General features: G+C 35.1%; 1 protein-coding gene and 11 non-coding genes across 12 annotated transcripts; all 12 read left to right on the top strand.

Moving 5' to 3' along the window:
- Nucleotides 1-5032: 5032 nt before the first annotated feature.
- Nucleotides 5033-7921, top strand: LOC104087963 (small ribosomal subunit protein uS11y). The gene is made up of 6 exons (XM_009592560.4): nucleotides 5033-5225; nucleotides 5320-5439; nucleotides 5539-5584; nucleotides 6215-6300; nucleotides 7169-7298; nucleotides 7682-7921. Exons 1-6 carry the CDS (start codon nucleotides 5223-5225, stop codon nucleotides 7747-7749), a joined length of 453 nt encoding a protein of 150 aa, XP_009590855.1. The 5' UTR covers nucleotides 5033-5222; the 3' UTR covers nucleotides 7750-7921.
- Nucleotides 7922-11257: 3336 nt separating this feature from the next.
- LOC117274587 (small nucleolar RNA Z266) lies at nucleotides 11258-11352 on the top strand. The gene has a single exon (XR_004504714.1). It is a non-coding gene; the product is annotated as a small nucleolar RNA Z266 (small nucleolar RNA).
- A 158-nt stretch (nucleotides 11353-11510) lies between these two features.
- Nucleotides 11511-11603, top strand: LOC117274586 (small nucleolar RNA Z266). Its single transcript, XR_004504713.1, has one exon. It is a non-coding gene; the product is annotated as a small nucleolar RNA Z266 (small nucleolar RNA).
- Nucleotides 11604-11743: 140 nt separating this feature from the next.
- Nucleotides 11744-11837, top strand: LOC117274581 (small nucleolar RNA Z266). Its single transcript, XR_004504708.1, has one exon. It is a non-coding gene; the product is annotated as a small nucleolar RNA Z266 (small nucleolar RNA).
- Nucleotides 11838-12002: 165 nt separating this feature from the next.
- On the top strand, nucleotides 12003-12096 carry LOC117274582 (small nucleolar RNA Z266). Its single transcript, XR_004504709.1, has one exon. It is a non-coding gene; the product is annotated as a small nucleolar RNA Z266 (small nucleolar RNA).
- A 155-nt stretch (nucleotides 12097-12251) lies between these two features.
- LOC117274590 (small nucleolar RNA Z266) lies at nucleotides 12252-12348 on the top strand. Its single transcript, XR_004504717.1, has one exon. It is a non-coding gene; the product is annotated as a small nucleolar RNA Z266 (small nucleolar RNA).
- A 497-nt stretch (nucleotides 12349-12845) lies between these two features.
- Nucleotides 12846-12941, top strand: LOC117274583 (small nucleolar RNA Z266). The gene has a single exon (XR_004504710.1). It is a non-coding gene; the product is annotated as a small nucleolar RNA Z266 (small nucleolar RNA).
- Nucleotides 12942-16602: 3661 nt separating this feature from the next.
- On the top strand, nucleotides 16603-16697 carry LOC117274579 (small nucleolar RNA Z266). Its single transcript, XR_004504706.2, has one exon. It is a non-coding gene; the product is annotated as a small nucleolar RNA Z266 (small nucleolar RNA).
- A 158-nt stretch (nucleotides 16698-16855) lies between these two features.
- Nucleotides 16856-16948, top strand: LOC117274584 (small nucleolar RNA Z266). The gene has a single exon (XR_004504711.1). It is a non-coding gene; the product is annotated as a small nucleolar RNA Z266 (small nucleolar RNA).
- A 139-nt stretch (nucleotides 16949-17087) lies between these two features.
- On the top strand, nucleotides 17088-17181 carry LOC117274580 (small nucleolar RNA Z266). The gene has a single exon (XR_004504707.1). It is a non-coding gene; the product is annotated as a small nucleolar RNA Z266 (small nucleolar RNA).
- An 886-nt stretch (nucleotides 17182-18067) lies between these two features.
- On the top strand, nucleotides 18068-18162 carry LOC117274588 (small nucleolar RNA Z266). Its single transcript, XR_004504715.1, has one exon. It is a non-coding gene; the product is annotated as a small nucleolar RNA Z266 (small nucleolar RNA).
- Nucleotides 18163-18283: 121 nt separating this feature from the next.
- On the top strand, nucleotides 18284-18379 carry LOC138896607 (small nucleolar RNA Z266). The gene has a single exon (XR_011409973.1). It is a non-coding gene; the product is annotated as a small nucleolar RNA Z266 (small nucleolar RNA).
- Nucleotides 18380-18405: the final 26 nt, after the last annotated feature.

Below are 18405 nucleotides of genomic sequence, written 5' to 3'. Positions count from 1 at the left end.
TTTTTAAGTTCCTATATATGTTTATTTTGTGCTAATATGTGTTCTTTTCCTTTATTCTTGCTGATTTTGTGTTTTACCCAAAATTAGGGTTTCAGTCCCTTTTTACTCAAACTAATCTGGTTCAAATTCATGTCTCTTTTGAATAATCCTTGTCTACGTTCATTTGTATGTGTTAATACATGATTCTTTGCCATTATTCTCTGCTAATTTCGGGGTTTACCTAATTTAGGGTTTCCAGCCCTTTTTACTTGAATCAAATCTCGCTCGATTGAGTATTCCTTTTACAATGATCTCTTGTTTGTCTCATGTGATTCTTTACCTTATTTCCTACTGGTTTTGTGCATTTTTTCACCTAAAACTTAGGGTTCAACCCTACCGATTTAAACACTGACCTCAGTATTTAAGTGAGGAATTCTTTAATGCTAGAACATTATTCGAACCCCTCCCCACTCCCATTTGAAATTAAGTTTAGGACTCAAGTTCTTTCACTCCTAGCAATACTACTATGTGCTTTTGATTCCTGGCCGGCTCGAAGCCAAGGCCAGAAATCCTCTACTGTTTTGCTTCTGTTGGTAACAATTGTTACACTGTTGGATTCATTTTTCCTATTTCATCTTAACTGGTGAGTTTATTGAATCCTTTGCTATTCCATTATGATTACATGCTTAATGTGTTACTGTTATCAAACCATGTTACCCCAAATGCTATTACCTGTATTTAAGACATGTTGAACTTAGTTTGAATCTGCCTAACTCTGTGTAATTTAGGGCTATTCTTTAGTCTTAAATGCCTTTATACCTTTCCTAAGGACTGTTTAGTTATGTGTGCCTTAACAGATTCATCAGTTTGTTTATTGAACATGTCACCATGTGACTTGTTTAGTTCTGTGCTCACTATGCTATGATACCTCTGTTAAATTATTTAATCAGTTCCTAATACTAATTAGTGTGTTCCTAACCTACTGTTAATCAATGGGCTTTCTTTCTGTGACTTAGTCTGATCTGCAGTCTTTGTTATCACTGTGAACATGTTTATGAGCTGGTCTTATTAGCATGCGACTGTGTTTAACTTCTAAAAACTGTATTAAGTCTGCCTAGGTTCAAATGTGTTGCTATTTGTTTGTTTTCTATGTGTGATTCTGTACCCCCTAATCCCATCCTACTCTCCTGAATTCTCACTCTTTGCTGGCTAAAAGCCAAAGCAATTTAGATTTTGTCCCTTGGCCTCCCTAGTGTGAGCACTGCTCAGGGTTCATATGAGACCCTCGTGAACTCTGACACACTAGGATTTGGTCCCTAGTCTTCTTTGAACTGTTCTGATCATTCTTCTCTAGTGCCTAACACCTTCTACTCGAGGTAATTTGAGCCCTTACCCGATCTTTGGTGACGCAAACTAGTAAACCCGAGTCATTTGCAATAGGTGCCCTAACGCACCTTAATCTGTTAGGTGGCGACTCTCTTTTAATAACCCTCCTCCCTTTTAAAAAGAGTTGTCAATATCGAAACCAACCCAATACCCCTAGCTTAATTACCCTTAACCATTCATTAAACCCCAGTACGCCTAAATCCTGATCGTTGATCAAAAATGATCAATGGCCCACAACTAACGACCTTCATCCCTTATATCCCTCCTCTCTACCCTAATCCTCACTTTTCTAAAAATCGCCGCCCTCATTTCCCCTCCCATGTTGAACCCTAACGCCTCCGCCTCACCTAAATTCCGGTCCTAATGGGATTCTTACCCTATTCCCTTACCATTTTAGGGTTCTTCCCTTATTTGGTGTTACATTTCGGAATAACTTAGGTACTTGACTAAATATGGCAAGTACCCCGATTTGATTCCGTCCAAATCTGTGTTTATCTTTTGAATCCGGACGAATCTTGAGTCCAAGTACGTTATTTGTGATGATTCTCTCATATCTCTCTTGATTCGCACTAAGCCCTAAAGGTTAGGGTTTCGGATCTTCTTTGATTTGAACCAAATCTGGTTCAAACTTTGTTTTTTATTAACATTTCATCGTCTATATTTGCTCTATTACTTATAGGTGTGTTCATTTTTGCCGATTTTTTGACTTACCTAATTTAGGGTTTCAAACCCCTTTTACTTGAATCAAATCTGGTTTGATTATAAGTTTCATTTTTAAGATCCTATATATGTTTATTTTGTGCTAATATGTGTTCTTTTCCTTTATTCTTGCTGATTTTGTGTTTTTACCCAAAATTAGGGTTTCAGTCCCTTTTTACTCAAGCTAATCTGGTTCAAATTCATTTCTCTTTTGAATAATCCCTATCTACGTTCATTTGTATGTGTTAATACATTATTCTTTGCCATTATTCTCTGCTAATTTCGGGATTTACCTAATTTAGGGTTTCCAACCCTTTTTACATGAATCAAATCTCGCTCGATTGAGTATTCCTTTTACAATGATCTTTTGTCTGTCTAATGTGATTCTTTACCTTATTTCCTACTGGTTTTGTGCATTTTTTCACCTAAAACTTAGGGTTCAACCCTACTGATTTAAACACTGACCTCAGTATTTAAGTGAGAAATTCTTTAATGCTAGAAGATTATTCGAACCCCTACCCACTCCCCTTTGAAATAAAGTTTAGGACTCAAGTTCTTTCACTCCTAGCAATACTTCTATGTGCTTTTGAATCCTGGCCGGCTGGAAGCCAAGGCCAGAAATCCTCAACTGTTTTGCTTCTGTTGGTAACAATTGTTACACTGTTGGATTCCTTTTTCCTGTTTCATCTTAACTGGTGAGTTTATTTAATCCTTTGCTATTCCATTATGATTACATGCTTAATGTGTTACTATTATCAAACCATGTTACCCCAAATGCCATTACCTGTATTTAAGACATGTTGAACTTAGTTTGAATCTGCCTAACTCTGTGTAATTTAGGGTTATTCTTTAGCCTTAAATGCCTTTATACCTTTCCTAAGGACTGTTTAGTTATGTGTGCCTTAACAGATTCATCAGTTTGTTTATTGGATATGTCACCATGTGACTTGTTTGGTTCTGTGCTCACTATACTATGATACCTCTGCTAAATTATTTAATCAGTTCCTAATACTAATTAGTGTGTTCCTGACCTACTGTTAATCAATGGGCTTTCTTTCTGTGACTTAGTCTGATCTGCAGTCTTTGTTATCACTGTGAACATGTTTATGAACAGGTCTTATTAGCACGTGACTGTGTTAACTTCTAAAAACTGGATTAAGTCTGCTTAGGTTCAAATGTGTTGCTATTTGTTTGTGTTCTATGTGTGATTCTGTACCCCCTAATCCCATCCTACTCTCCTGAATTCTCACTCTTTGCTGGCTAAAAGCCAAAGCAATTTAGGTTTTGTCCCTTGGCCTCCCTAGTGTGAGCACTGCTCAGGGTTCATATGAGACCCCCGTGAACTCTGACACACTAGGATTTGGTCCCTAGTCTTCTTTGAACTGTTCTGATCATTCTTCTCTCGTGCCTAACACCTTCTACTCGAAGTAATATGAGCCCTTACCCGATCTTTGGTGACGCAAACTAGTAAACCCGAGTCATTTACAATAGGTGACCTAACGCACCTTAATCTATTAGGTGGTGACTCTCTTTTAATAACCCTTCCTCCCTTTTTAAAAGAGTTGTCAATGTCGAAACACGATTTTGCGAGAAAAAGGGGGACGCGACAACGTTCACGTCTTGAGCGTTTAGGGCAGTGTGGGGCGCTGGCCGTGGCGCTCAACTTTTCAGCATTCTGTTTTGTGTGCCACAGGTAGCGCCCCACGCTACCTGTGGTGCTCAACTGGTCCATTTCGCCTTTTCTTCCCATTTTTGCTCCAATTCGCACACTTTCGTCCCAAAATCACATGTGAATGATTTCTACACATAGAAATACCACAAATTAGCACAAATTATTATATTATACATCCGAAATTTGTGGGATATGAGCACAATGTGAGGCAATATACATCAAAATATGCATACATTAAGCCGATTATCATGATCCACTCGAATTTTAGGATTGCGTGTGTCATTAGCAGTGTTATCTGTCATTTTTAGTGATTTTTTTCTAAGACAAAGCAATCAAAACACGTTAGTAAAAAATGCAATGATCAATTTAATTGCATGACTGTCTAGGCCCCACGATGGGCGCCAAACTGTTTACCCGTAAAACGGTACAGTTAAATTTATACGTAGTTTCTAGACAAGTGAACTAATTTGATCCCGAAATAATGCAATAATTGAAGAAATACATAATATTTAGCCTTAGAATGTAAATAAAATAGCAAAGATGATGATTCCGTGAACAGTGTTCCCAGGCACAACGATGATGAGATCAAAAAGCAAGAAAGTAAAATTGTATAAAGCTTTGTATAGAATAGAGTGTAAGTTTTGCCAGATAATTTGTGTCCCTTACAATGATAATTGAGCTTATTATTTATGGCTATGTCTAGAGAAGGAGGTCGTAGGATCATGCCCTCCTTTAATGTTAATTATGAGGGTCGTTGATGAAGATGTTACGTTGAACATAAATGTCAAACTCTTTGTAACAGACCATCACTCTTAGTGCTGCAGAATATTTCCTCGTAAATGCTACCGGGCACACATCATTTAATGCACCTTTATAAACGTTATCATTTCCGATGATAAGCGGAACGACTGCGTCCGGTCTTCGGCCATCCTCATCTTGGGTTCCACGTGTTCTCCTCTTAGACAACCACATGTCATATCATATTTTACCCTATACAAACATATATCTTTTTTTGCAAGCAATTTTTAAATATTTTTGCATTTTGTGACTTATAATACTTTTTATGTAGTTTTTAAATATGTAAATTTTATTTCAAAAATTCTAAAAATTGTATGTCCTAATTCAAACTGAAAATTAGTTAATTTGACCAATGTAATCTAAGAAAATCCCCGCAAATTGAAATGGAGGGAAGTATGTAGCATGTACTCTCACCTTAATTACTACTAATTAATTAAGGTTAAATCATTTGATTTGGCAAAAACTTCTTATGAGAGGGGCAGGAGTACACGTATCAGTACTAGAGGGGGCACTCACAGTCAAAAGGAAAAACAAGGGGCGGCACTCCAATATATCAGAAAAGCTCATCCCCAAACCCTAACTATATAAACAGAGGACAGCCATTTCATCAGCTTCCACCTCAAAGTAAGGTTATTCGCTAGCTATTCAGTATCTCTTGAGCTTCTCACTACCAATCCCAGCCGAAGCCATGGTACTGTTTTTCTCCATTTTCGATTATTATTAGCTTGATTTATTATGCAAAAATATAATCATCAATAAATTTTTGTTTTAATTTGGTTGTGTAGTCGAGGAGAAAGACTAGGGAGCCAAAGGAAGAGACCGTAACACTTGGACCAGCAACGAGGGAGGGTGAATTGGTGTTCGGTGTTGCTCACATTTTTGCCTCTTTCAACGATACTTTTATTGTGAGTTGTTTGTGACGCTTCTTATGAGATTATAGAAATTGAATTTATGATTTTAGTGTGTGCGCTGAATTTTAATTTGCATGTTGTTCAAAAATGCAGCACGTGACTGATTTGTCTGGAAGAGAAACTATGGTTCGCATTACTGGTATGCTTTAGTGTGACATTTGTTTCTAGTAGTTGCTGATGCTATTATTTACATTTTTTGTTGTTAGGTTTATCATTTAAAGTTGTTGATTTCATTGTTTAATAGCTATATGGATGGACCTAGTTGATTTTGTTCAGCATCTAGCATCCTCTTGTTTTTGCCCTATGTATTTAATTTTTTTAAATTTCTTCACTGTAGGTGTAGGTTTGAGATTTTTATAGCTATAGAATATCTAGAATCTCTAGTGCTAGGCATCCTTTAATTTGTCAAACGAAATGGTTTTAGGTGAAGGGAACTGAAAATTTGAGGTTACTTATAGCCAGTTTTACTAAAAGACATTGCTTATTTCGAAGAAGCGTGTGCTTCACTCAATGACGCCATCGAAAAATGGTCTTTCTTCGATCTTAACATAGGGAATTTGGATCAATATTGGCATTATTGCATTCTTGGATGCTATAAGAAGCTATGTCAAATGTACTTTGATTAGTATATTATTAAAATCATGTTTGTCTGACAACTTTTTCGTAAATTGTGTGCTTCACTTCAAGTGCTCTTTACTTCTTGCTTTTCGCTTCAAGCTACATATACATTGTCGTTTGCATCTCAATTTATTATACACCATGGTTGCAGGTGGAATGAAGGTGAAGGCTGATAGAGATGAATCTTCTCCATATGCTGCCATGCTTGCAGCTCAGGATGTGTCACAGCGATGCAAGGTAGTGTGCTGTGTAGTTTTTGATTATGTATTATATCTTAAATTCTACTGAGCCATTAAACACATCAGATATCTAGGTGTGTAGTTCATATCTTCATCTGGGAAACTGCATTACGCACCAATTTTCATGAAAGAAGAAATGAGGACTTTTTGCCAGGATGGTATAGACTTATGTACCTAGATTGAATGTTGGCTTCTATTTAAACAAGGTCATGAATTGGAGTTGTTGTATCTGATTTCACTGAGCCTGGAGATGTGCAAGGGGTGGTGTTTCTTTTGCTGCTGCATGACCAATAAAATGTGTGTCAAATTAAGCAGATAGTTTTTCTAGCAGTAAGAATCTTGAGACCTTTTTGGAGCTTCTGATTGCCTCCATTCTAGTCGAAGATTTTCCTGAACGTGTCCTACAGCTCATGACTTGGTTCCGCCAGCTAACCAAACAATGATAGTATAATATACAAGATGGCCTCCCACTTCGCCTTCTCTCTCCCCTCTTCAGGGGAAAGATGGTTTAGAGCCCTCTTTGTGTGAATTATACGTGTGTCCTAGGAGAAGATCCCCATCTGAATTGATGTGATGTGCATCTTCAATTTCCATACACTTTTACCATTGACAATTATATAATGGTTGATGATGCTTGGTCTACGTAAAAGATGCTTACTTTCGATTCGTTTAAGCCTTAAGGTTTTTAAAAGGTGGTAAGAAGTTTTGTATATGGTATTCCCTGTTGGCTATGGAATTTATTTAGAGTCCAAGTATGGCAATGCTAAGTTAATTGATGACTGAAGCTCTTGCATTCTTCCATCTTTCGTCCATTTAGTATAATGTTTATAATTTAATGGCATTATTCACTAATTTTTTATCAACAGGAACTTGGAATTAATGCTCTTCACATTAAGCTTCGGGCAACTGGAGGCAACAAGACTAAGACTCCTGGTCCTGGTGCCCAGTCTGCTCTTAGGGCTTTGGCTCGATCTGGCATGAAAATTGGACGTATAGGTACGATATTTGTTATAATCTTTGATTATTGTGCTCTAGTAATTGTCTGTGTGCATTACTATTGTTGTAAACTATAGTGGTCATTGCTTCCTGATCTTGTGTATCCTGGAATTTCAGTCTGTCTCCACTTAACTACGTTGTATTATTACATGTCGCATGCTAGCTATGAAGCTTAGACTCTTCAAAAAATTGTTGCAAGGTCTTGTTGGATCCTCTAAAAGTAGTGCATTTTGGAGGATCCGCCGCGGGTGCAGCAACATAGATTGTTAATGCAACTGTTTCCTTGGATTGTAATAAATCACATTTTACTCATTTTTGTTGTATCATTGCTATGTTATGAAAAACTCATTTTGCATAATTTGCACTTTATTTTTTCTGTGCAGAGGATGTGACTCCAATTCCCACAGACAGCACTCGCAGAAAGGGTGGTAGAAGAGGAAGGAGGCTTTGAAGACTGTTCGTTTCTGCAGCATACTGCAACTTGGAGGATTTTGTTGTTGAGGATGCTCCTTTCAATTTCTATTTACAATTTATATTTAAATACTCTGTACCTGAGACTTTTTGTTTCAGACCACACTCATTTTGAGCTGGCCAGCTTTGCGAGATAATGAAATTTTCTTGAATTTGGCTTCGTTGATATTAGTAGGTTGAATGGTCAAAAATATGTAGACATTTCTTAATGTGTTGGTTAAGGCTTAATTTTATCCAATCTAAATGTGTCTATACGGCTGTCCTGATAAGTGCCGTGACACTGTTTGATGCATCATCATCAGCATGTCACAGTCAATATGAGCAAAGGGGAACATCCTCTGTTCTCTTTCAATCCATTATCAATTCAGTTTTCTTTCCATTTCTGTCCCTAAATTAAGGAGAGAGTAAGTGAAGAAGGATGTAAGAAGAGCAAACTAGCACGAAAGGGTGTTAATGAAGTAGGTGCAATTGTTGGGCATTGAAATTCAAATTCTTGTAGAGGGTTGGTGATTTTTTTCATCGGTCTAATCTTGGGTCGATAGAGTTAGCTTATATTTGTGTTGGTGGAAGATAAAGACATACTCAATGGTATGGTTGAGGTGTTAGGTCATTTCTTTCATTTGTATAAGAAAGTACATACTCGTTAGAATATTTGAGGTGTGTGTGAGCTAGTTCGTACACCAAATACATAAATTTAGCAATTACATTTAGATGGAGTGAGCTAACAATAGAAGTTCTAATGGGAAGATTTATTCATTTTTCAAGCATAAGTGCTCTTCTCTCTCTCTCCGAGCAAAAGTAACGATATCCAACATTTGACTGTGACTAATTTCCCAAAAAGTTATAAATTATTAATTTAAAATTTAGTAATTTAAAGAGTAGAATCTCGAATCAATAAAGTTCAAATCTTGGTGTCGTCTCTAATGTATAGTACACTGGTGTGGATGGATGATGCTAGCTTATCACAAACTGAAACAATCTTTTGATTTTTGCGATACCTAAGGAGGTGACTTAGTGATCAATGAAATCAAACCTTGGTAATCGATGTTCAAATCCCAATACGGTAAAAAAAATTACTAGTAGGTGATTAGTTTTTTGATTCCTATCTTAATGAGCATATAGATAACTACTCGAATAATTCAGGTGTGCGCAAGCTGATCTGGACATCATCGAAAAAAGGCAAAATATATACTTTACCCATTGACCTTGCACCTGAATTCCTGTTACACACCTCTCCATCACAAACAACCTTTTACACACCCAACCTTTATAAAGTATGTCTAAGACACATCACTTTGCTCACGTGGTTAGTGCGTATCATTACCATCAAATGAAGCACGTGAACATGAGAATTTTTGTATCAAATGTCAATTTTTTAGTTTATTTTTATTTTAATTTTAAATAGGTTCATCTTATTCCATGTTTAAAAATCACCAAAACTACCGTAGCTGCTCCCTAACACTGAGACCCACTTCTCTCTACCCGATTTACTCTTCTCAAATAGATCTACCAATATTTCTCATATCTCTTTTTATTGATCATTAGTCTTTAGTTTTGTAGATCTTTTTGTTAAGAAATTATAATTAGAGTTCAACATTTTAAACTCTTTGTAGCTCCACCAACCATTAAAGCTTGGCTCAAGCGTATGTACATAGGAAATTCTTTTCTTTTCTAGAAAGCTTAGCTTGAGCTTTTGTCATGGTTATGTTAAAATGGGTAAATTTACAAATAATTAAATTGTAAAATTCTTAATCTTCTTCGCTAAGAAATGCACATTCCTCTTTATTATTACTAGTCACTACCTCGCTGCTTCAGTTGTGGAAATTGAAAGCATGGTGATAGCAGTTACGGTGGACATGATGAAGAAGGCATGGATATAAGTGTAATTTTATGTGTTATCTTTTTATTATTATTCAGTGACACGTGGCACGACTTCATTGGCGCGTGACAATACACATGCTTTGAAAATATGGTGAAGAAACAAATGGTGTGTAAAAGGTTGCTCGTGGTGGAGAGCAGTGTAACCGGAATTTGGATGCAATGTCGATGGGTTAACTATGTATTTTGCCTTAAAAAACTTTGGCTTGCTCAAGAAATGAAACTTCATTATGGGCCTATTGTAAAAATCTTTTCGGCCCAACTAACTTCATTCACCAGTAGTAAGGCCTAGGAATCAGTATATGGTTTTGGCCCATTGATGCTCTTCAAAAACCCTAAAACTAACGATTCTATAAATAATCTATTTTTAACAATTCTTATAGCCGAATATCGCTAGAAAGTGAGCTTCTTATTTGTTACTAAACCAAAGTGAGCTTCTTCTCTGTTGCCTTAATTTCATGCTGTCTAATTTGCTCTCTATCCTTTGTTTTTCTTAAATTGTTGCATTTTGGGTGCCTTTTTTTTTTAAAAAAAAACCATAGCAATTTGTATCCTATAGGGGATGTTATATGTACCCTTATAGATATTGTCATTCTCAACTTAGTCAACTGTGTTTTCTTCTGTTGCAGTTGATTATCATGATTGGTAAATTTTAAACTTTATTTCATAACTATGAGAGTTTGATATAAATTATGTTTATTGTTGTTTTTAGTTTTTCTACCATTCAATTGTATGTAGTTAAATGTTTATATGCTGAGGAGGAGCTATGTATTATTTTATCTCCTGCTTGAGAGGTGCAAAAGAGGGTGTTATTAGTTCCCAGTATTTATTTTCATTCTTCAACTTTGTCAACTGTAATTTTTCCTGCAGTTGATTTTCATGAATGGTACAGTAATATTTTTGCACCTTATAACAACAACAAACAACAAAAAACCCAATATAATCCTACAAGTGGTATTTGGGGAGGATAGCGTGTACACTGTGTTACCCCTACCATGGGAAGGTAGAGAGATTGTTTCCATTAGACGGGAATCTTAACCACATCACTTGTTGAAAAGGAAACAATGGGTTATTATTTTGCACCTTATATTGCAAATTAAGTATTAGTATTGATATATTACCAATTGTTTTTTAAACTAAAAACTGTTAAAGTTTCGTTCTTTTATTATAAAATTGGTAAACATTTGGTGATACAAAGTTCTTTGATGGAAAAATTGTACCTTTATAAGTATAATTTTTGAGAAATAACACTTTAGTAATATACTGTTTATTCTAGATTAATTTTGATATTTTGCGCAGCCCTTAAGATCGCCTTCCACTATATACATGGAAGCGTTTTGAGTCATAGTTGCGCTACATTAACCGTATATACACACAACCCTTTTTAATGTACTTGTACATATAAAGGGTGTGGTATATGTTGGAGATTATCTTTAGGGTTTTCCTTTAGGAAGTCTCCTTTTACCTTTCCTAATAATTTTTTGGTCATTTCCCCTTTTTTGGTTCTATCTTTCCTATATAGAATAATTGAACCAAAGATACTTTGAATGGCTCTAGTTAAGGTTGGGTGTACATTACTTTGCAAGTTTTATTAGTATATTTACCTTTTGTTTTGGCAAGAATGATGAAAAAAATTAGATGTGCGATAGGTGAATTCCTTTATGAGCTTAACATCGAGGCTTATTGATATTCTGACTTGCCTTTGTGAACTACCCACTCCCTTATAATTTATATGGCATAGTGTGACTTATATGGTGTATATTCGTGATATTGTTATATTATAGAATGAAAGATACTTTGGATTGATCCAGTAGATGGATGGGGTACATTTTACTTGAAATTTATTAGTAAATCTACTATTTGTGATGGCAAGAATGATGAAAAAATTAGATGTGCGAGAGGTGAATTCCACTTTGAGCTTAACATCGAGGCTTATTCATATTCTCACTTCCTTGAGTTTTTGTTTTTCTTTAAATTATGTTTCATTTTGCTCGGTTTTTGTTGTGTTGTAGCGTGCAATACACCTTTAGTGGAATTTTTGAAGGATTTAAACAGCATAGCATTTTATTGCATGTTTTTATCACTTTACTCTTTAGTTATGGCAAGAATGAAGAAAAAAAATAGATGAGCGAGGGTGAAATTCTTTATGAACTTAACATTGAGGCTTATTGATATGTTGACTTGCCAGTTTGTATTACTGTTTTGTTTCAATTTACATGACATACTATGATTTTTAGGGTGTATCATTGCCATATTGTGGGATTGTAGAACCAAAGATACTTCGGTTTGCTCCAATAGATCTGAGAGAGGGGATGTACTTTATATTGCAACTTTAAGCAGTAATTGTAGTCTCTGTTGTGGCAAGAATGATGAAAAAATTAGATGTGTGAGGGGTGAATTTATCTGTGAGTTTAACATCGAAGCTTATTGATATTCTGACTTCCCTTTTTTGGATTACTCCTCAGTTTCAACTTACATGAAAGTCCTACTTATAGGGTGCATCTTTGCCGTATTTTGGGATTATATAACCAAAGATGCTTCAGTTTGGTCCAATAGATATTGGGGGTGGTGGCGGTACATTTAATTGGTAAGTGTACTCTTTTGTCATGGCAAGAATGAGGACAAAAAAATTAGATGTGCGAGGGGTGTATTCCTCTATGAGCTTAACATCGAGGCATATTTATATTCTCACTTGCCTTTATGGATTATTCCACCGTTTCAATTTGCTTGTTGTAGTGTGTCTGACTTATAAGTGCTTCAGATTGCTCTAGTAGATGGGGAAATGTACATTTTATTCCAAGCTTAATTGGTAAGGCTACTCGTTTGTCATGACAAGAATGAGGAAAAAAAATTAGATTTGCGAGGGGTGTATTCCTCTATGAGCTTAACATCGAGGCATATTTATATTCTGACTTGCCTCTATGGATTACTCCACTGTTACAATTTGCTTCTTGTAGTATGACTTATAGGTGCTTCAGATTGCTCTAGTAGATGGGAAAATGTGCATTTTATTCCAAGCTTAATTGGAAAGGCTGCTCGTTTGTCATAACAAGAATGGGAAAAAAAATTAGATGTGCGAAGGGTGTATTCCTCTATGAGCTTAACATCGAGGCATATTTATATTTTGATTTGCCTTTATGGATTACTCCACTGTTTCAATTTGCTTGTTGTAGTCATAACGGTAAATCTACTCTTTCCTTATGGCAAAGATGGTGAAAACAAATTAGATGTGCGAGGGGTGAATTCCTTTATAAGCTCAACATTGAGGCTTATTGATATTATGACTTGCCGTTATGAACTATCTTCTCCGTTTTAATTTATATAGCATAATTTGATAGGGCATGAAGTGTTTCTTGTTATACGATAATGTTAGTACTTTCAAGTTTTCTACATAATCGTACCAATCTAGAAAATGTTCCTTCATGAATTAAATATCTTTGTTAATCTTTAATTTTATTTGTTTGACTCTATAAATCATTTATATTTCTTGTTGTCATTGGCATGCATGATGAAACTACTATATGTGCAAGAGTCACAGATGACTCTATGAGCTCTAATAGTGATGCTAATGTATTATGACTTGCCAATCTTGCCCTTTTCAACATATTGGTTTATTCAATTATTTACTTAGAAAGTGAAGCTATATGGTCATGTTTTCAGACAACTCATCTTTGGCATCAAAATGCTTATGTAGGCAACCATGATATAACCATTGTACTGTACGTAACACCTTACCTACCTTCTAATAATTAAAAGTTTAAATTAATAAAGATTTTACCTTAAATAAAGTCAATTCTTATTTGGACTACGCAACATAACTATAACACATTGTATGTTAATCTTAATATTCAATTAATTAAGGTTAAATCATTTGATTTGGCAAAAACTTCTTATGAGAGGGGCAGGAGAATACGTATCAGAACTAGAGGTGGCACTCGCAGTCAAAAGGAAAAACAAGGGGCGGCACTCCAATATATAAGAAAAGCTCATCCCCAAAACCCTAACTATATAAACAGAGGACAGCCATTACATTTAGATGGAGTGAGCGAACAATAGAAGTTCTAATGGGAGGATTTATTCATTTTTCAAGCATAAGTGCTCTTCTCTCTCTCTCTCTCTCTCTCTCTCTCTCTCTCTCTCTCTCTCTCCGAGCAGAAGTAACTATATCCAACATTTAACTGTGCCTAATTTCCCAAAAAGATACAAATTATTAATTTAAAATTCAGTAACTTAAAAGAGTCGAATCTCGAACCAATAAAGTTCAAATCTTGGTGTCGTCTCTAATGTATAGTACACCAGTGTGGATGGATGATGCTAGCTTATCACAAACAGAAACAATATTTTGATTTTTGCGATACCTAAGGAGGTGACTTAGTGATCAATGAAAGCAAACCTTGGTAATCTGGGTTCAAATCCCAATACGGTAAAAAAATTACTATTAGGTGATTAGTTTTTTTGATTCCTATCTTAATAAACATATAGATAACTACTAGAATAATTCAGGTGTGCGCGAACTGATCTGGACATCATTGAAAAAGGCAAAATGCATATTTCCCCATTGACCTTGGACCTGAATCCCTGTTACACACCTTTCCATCACAGACAACCTTTTACACACCCGACCTTTATAAAGTATGTCTAAGACACACCACTTTGCCCCCGTGGTCAATGCGTATCATTACCATCAAATGAAACGCGTGAACATGAGAATTTTTCTATCAAATGTCAATATTTTAGTTTATTTTTATTTTTATTATAAATAGGGTCATCTTCTTCAATGCTTAAAAACCACCAAAACTACTAGAGTTGCTCCCTAGCACTTAAACCCACTTCTCTCTATCCGATCTACTCGTCTCAAATAGATCTACCAAGATTTTTCATATCTCTTCTTGTTGATCATTAGTCTTTATTTTTGTAGATTGTTTTGTTAAGAAATTATAATTAGAGTTCAACAATTTAAACTCTTTGTAGCTCCACCAACCATTAAAGCTTGGCTCAAGCGTATGTACACAGAAAATTCTTTTATTTTCTAAAAAGCTTAGCTTGAGCTTTTGTCATGGTTAAGTTAAAGTTTTTGAAATGGTGGATTTTTTGAAAAAATCCCCAGCCACTAAAGCTTACCTCAAGCTTTTGCAGATAAGCATATTCCTTAAATTTGTTAATGGGTAAATTTACAAATAATTAAATTATAAAATTCTTAATCTTCTTCGCTAAGAAATGCACATTTCTCTTTATTATTACTAGTCAATGCCTCGCTGCTTCAGTTGTGAAAATTGAAAGAGCACGAACAGAAATTGAAAGCATGGTGATGGCAGTTATGGTGGACAGGATGAAGAAGACATGGATATAATTGTAATTTTATGTGCTATCTTTTTACTATTAGTCAGTGACACGTGTCATGACTTCATTGGCGCGTGACAATACACATGCTTTGAAAATCTGGTGAAGCAATAAATGATGTGTAAAAGGTTGTCCGTGGTGGAGAGCGGTGTAACCGGAATTTGGATGCAATGTCGATGGGTAAACTATGTATTTTGCCTTAAAAAAAACTTGGTCGGCTCAAGAAATGAAACTTCATTATGGTCCTATTGTAATAATCTTTTCGGCCCAACTAACTTCATTCACTAGTAGTAAGGCCTAGGAATCAGTATAGGGCTTTGGCCCATTAATGCTCTTCAAAAACCCTAAAACTGGCGATTTTATAAATAATCTATTTTTAACAATTCTTATAGCCGAATATCGCTAGAAAGTGAGCTTCTTATTTGTTACTAAACCAAAGTGAGCTTCTTCTCTGTTACCTTAATTTCATGTTGTCTAATTTGCTCTCTATCCTTTGTTTTTCTTAAATTGTTGCATTTTGGGTGCCTGTTGTTTTTTAAAACCCATAGCAATTTGTATGCTACAAGGGATGTTATATGTACCCTTATAGATATTGCCATTCTCAACTTAGTCAAATGTGTTTTCTTCTATTGCAGTTGATTATCATGACTGGTAAATTTTAAACTTTATTTCATAACTATGAGACTTTGATATAAATTTTGTTTATTGTTGTTTTTAGTTTTTGTACTGTTCAATTATATGTAGTTATATGTTTATATGCTGAGGAGGAGCTATGTATTATTTTATCTCCTGCTTGTGAGGTTCAAAAGAGGGTGTTATTAGTTCCCAGTATTTATTTCCATTCTTCAACTTTGTCAGCTGTAATTTTTCCTGCAGTTGATTTTGATGAATGGTACAGTATTATTTTGCACCTTATAACAACAACAAACAACAAAAAACCCAATATAATCCTACAAGTGGTGTTTGGGAAGTATAGTGTGTACACTGTGTTACCCCTACCATGGGAAAGTAGAGAGATTGTTTCCAATAGACGGGAATCATAATCACATCACTTGTTGAAATGAATACAATGGGTTATTATTTTGCACCTTATATTGCAAATTAAGTATTAGCATTGATATATTACCAATTGTTTTTTAAACTACAAACTATTAAAGTTTCGTTCTTTTATTATAAAATTGGTAAATATTTGGTGATACAAAGTTCTTTGATGGAAAAATTGTACCTTTATAAGTATAATTCTTGAGAAATAGCACTTTAGGAATATACTGTTTATTCTAGATTAATTTTGATATTTTGCGCAGCCCTTAAGATCGCCTTCCACTATATACATGGAAGCGTTTTGAGTCATAGTTGCGCTACATTAACCGAATATACACACAACCCTTTTTAATGTACTTGTACATATAAAGGGTGTGGTATATGCTCGAGATTATCTTTAGGGTTTTCCTTTAGGAAGTCTCCTTTTACCTTTCCTAATAATTTTTTGGTCATTTCTCCTTTTTTGGTTCTATCTTTCCTGTATAGGATAATTGAACCAAAGATACTTTGAATGGCTCTAGTTAAGGTAGGGTGTACATTACTTTGCAAGTTTTATTAGTATATTTACCTTTTGTTTTGGCAAGAATGATGAAAAAAATTAGATGTTCGATAGGTGAATTCCTTTATGAGCTTAACATCGAGGCTTATTGATATTCTGACTTGCCTTTGTGAACTACCCACTCCCTTATAATTTATATGGCATAGTGTGACTTATATGGTGTATATTCGTGATATTGTTATATTATAGAATGAAAGATACTTTGGATTGATCCAGTAGATGGATGGGGTACATTTTACTTGAAATTTATTAGTAAATCTACTATTTGTGATGGCAAGAATGATGAAAAAATTAGATGTGCGAGAGGTGAATTCCACTTTGAGCTTAACATCGAGGCTTATTCATATTCTCACTTCCTTGAGTTTTTGTTTTTCTTTATATTATGTTTCATTTTGCTTGATTTTGTTGTGTTGTAGCGTGCAATACACCTTTAGTGGAATTTTTGAAGGATTCAAATAGCATAGCATTTTATTGCATGTTTTTATCACTTTACACTTTGGTTGTGGCAAGAATGATGAAAAAAATTAAATGAGCGAGGGTGAAATTCTTTATGAACTTAACATCGAGGCTTATTGATATTTTGACTTGCCAGTTTGTATTACTATTTTGTTTCAATTTACATGACATACTATGATTTATAGGGTGTATCATTGCCATATTGTGGGATTGTAGAACCAAAGATACTTCGGTTTGCTCCAATAGATCTGGGAGAGGGGATGTACTTTATATTGCAAGTTTAAGCAGTAATTGTAGTCTTTGTTGTGGCAAGAGTGATGAAAATATTAGATGTGCGAGGGGTGAATTTTTCTGTGAGTTTAACATCGAAGCTTATTGATATTCTGACTTCCCTTTTTTGGATTACTCCTCGGTTTCAATTTATATGACAGTCCTACTTATATGGTGTATCTTTGCCATATTTTGGGATTATCTAACCGAAGATGCTTCAGTTTGGTCCAGTAGATGTTGGGGGGTGGGGGTGGTACATTTTATTGGTAAGTGTACTCTTTTGTCATGGCAAGAATGAGGAAAAAAAATTAGATATGCGAGGGGTCTATTCCTCTATGAGCTTATCATCGAAGAATATTTATATTCTCACTTGCCTTTATGGATTACTCCACTGTTTCAATTTACTTGTTGTAGTCATATCGGTAATCTACTCTTTCCTTATCGGTAAAAAATTAGATGTGCGAGGGGTGAATTCCTTTATGAGCTCAACATTGAGGCTTATTTATAGGAGCTTCAGATTGCTCTAGTATATGGGGAAATGTACATTTTATTGCAAGTTTTATTGGTAACTTTAGGGGTGTATTCATCTATGAGCTTAACATCGAGGCATATTTATATTCTGACTTGCCTTTATGGATTACTCCACGGTTTCAATTTGCTTGTTGTAGTCTGACTTATAGGTGCTTCGGATTGCTCTAGAAGATGGGGAAATGTACATTTTATTCCAAGCTTTATTAGTAACTCTACTCTTTAGTCATGGCAAGAATGAGGAAAAAAATTAGATGTGCGAGGGGTATATTCTTCTATGAGCTTAACATCGAGGTATATTTATATTCTGACTTGCCTTTATGGATTACTCCACTGCTTCAATTTGCTCGTTGTAGTCTGACTTATAGGTGCTTTGGATTGCTCTAGTAGATGCGAAAATGTACATTTTATTGCAAGCTTTATTGGTAAGTCTATTCTTTTGTCATGGCAAGAATGAGGAAAAAAAATTAGATTTGCGAGGGGTGTATTCCTCTGCGAGCTTAACTTCGAGGCATATTTATATTCTGACTTGCTTTTATGGATTACTCCACTGTTTCAATTTGC

This window comes from Nicotiana tomentosiformis, chromosome 7 (assembly GCF_000390325.3).
Source record: "Nicotiana tomentosiformis chromosome 7, ASM39032v3, whole genome shotgun sequence".
NCBI lineage: Eukaryota > Viridiplantae > Streptophyta > Magnoliopsida > Solanales > Solanaceae > Nicotiana > Nicotiana tomentosiformis.
Note: the sequence above shows the minus strand (reverse complement) of the source record. Positions and strands in the feature narration are given on the sequence as shown.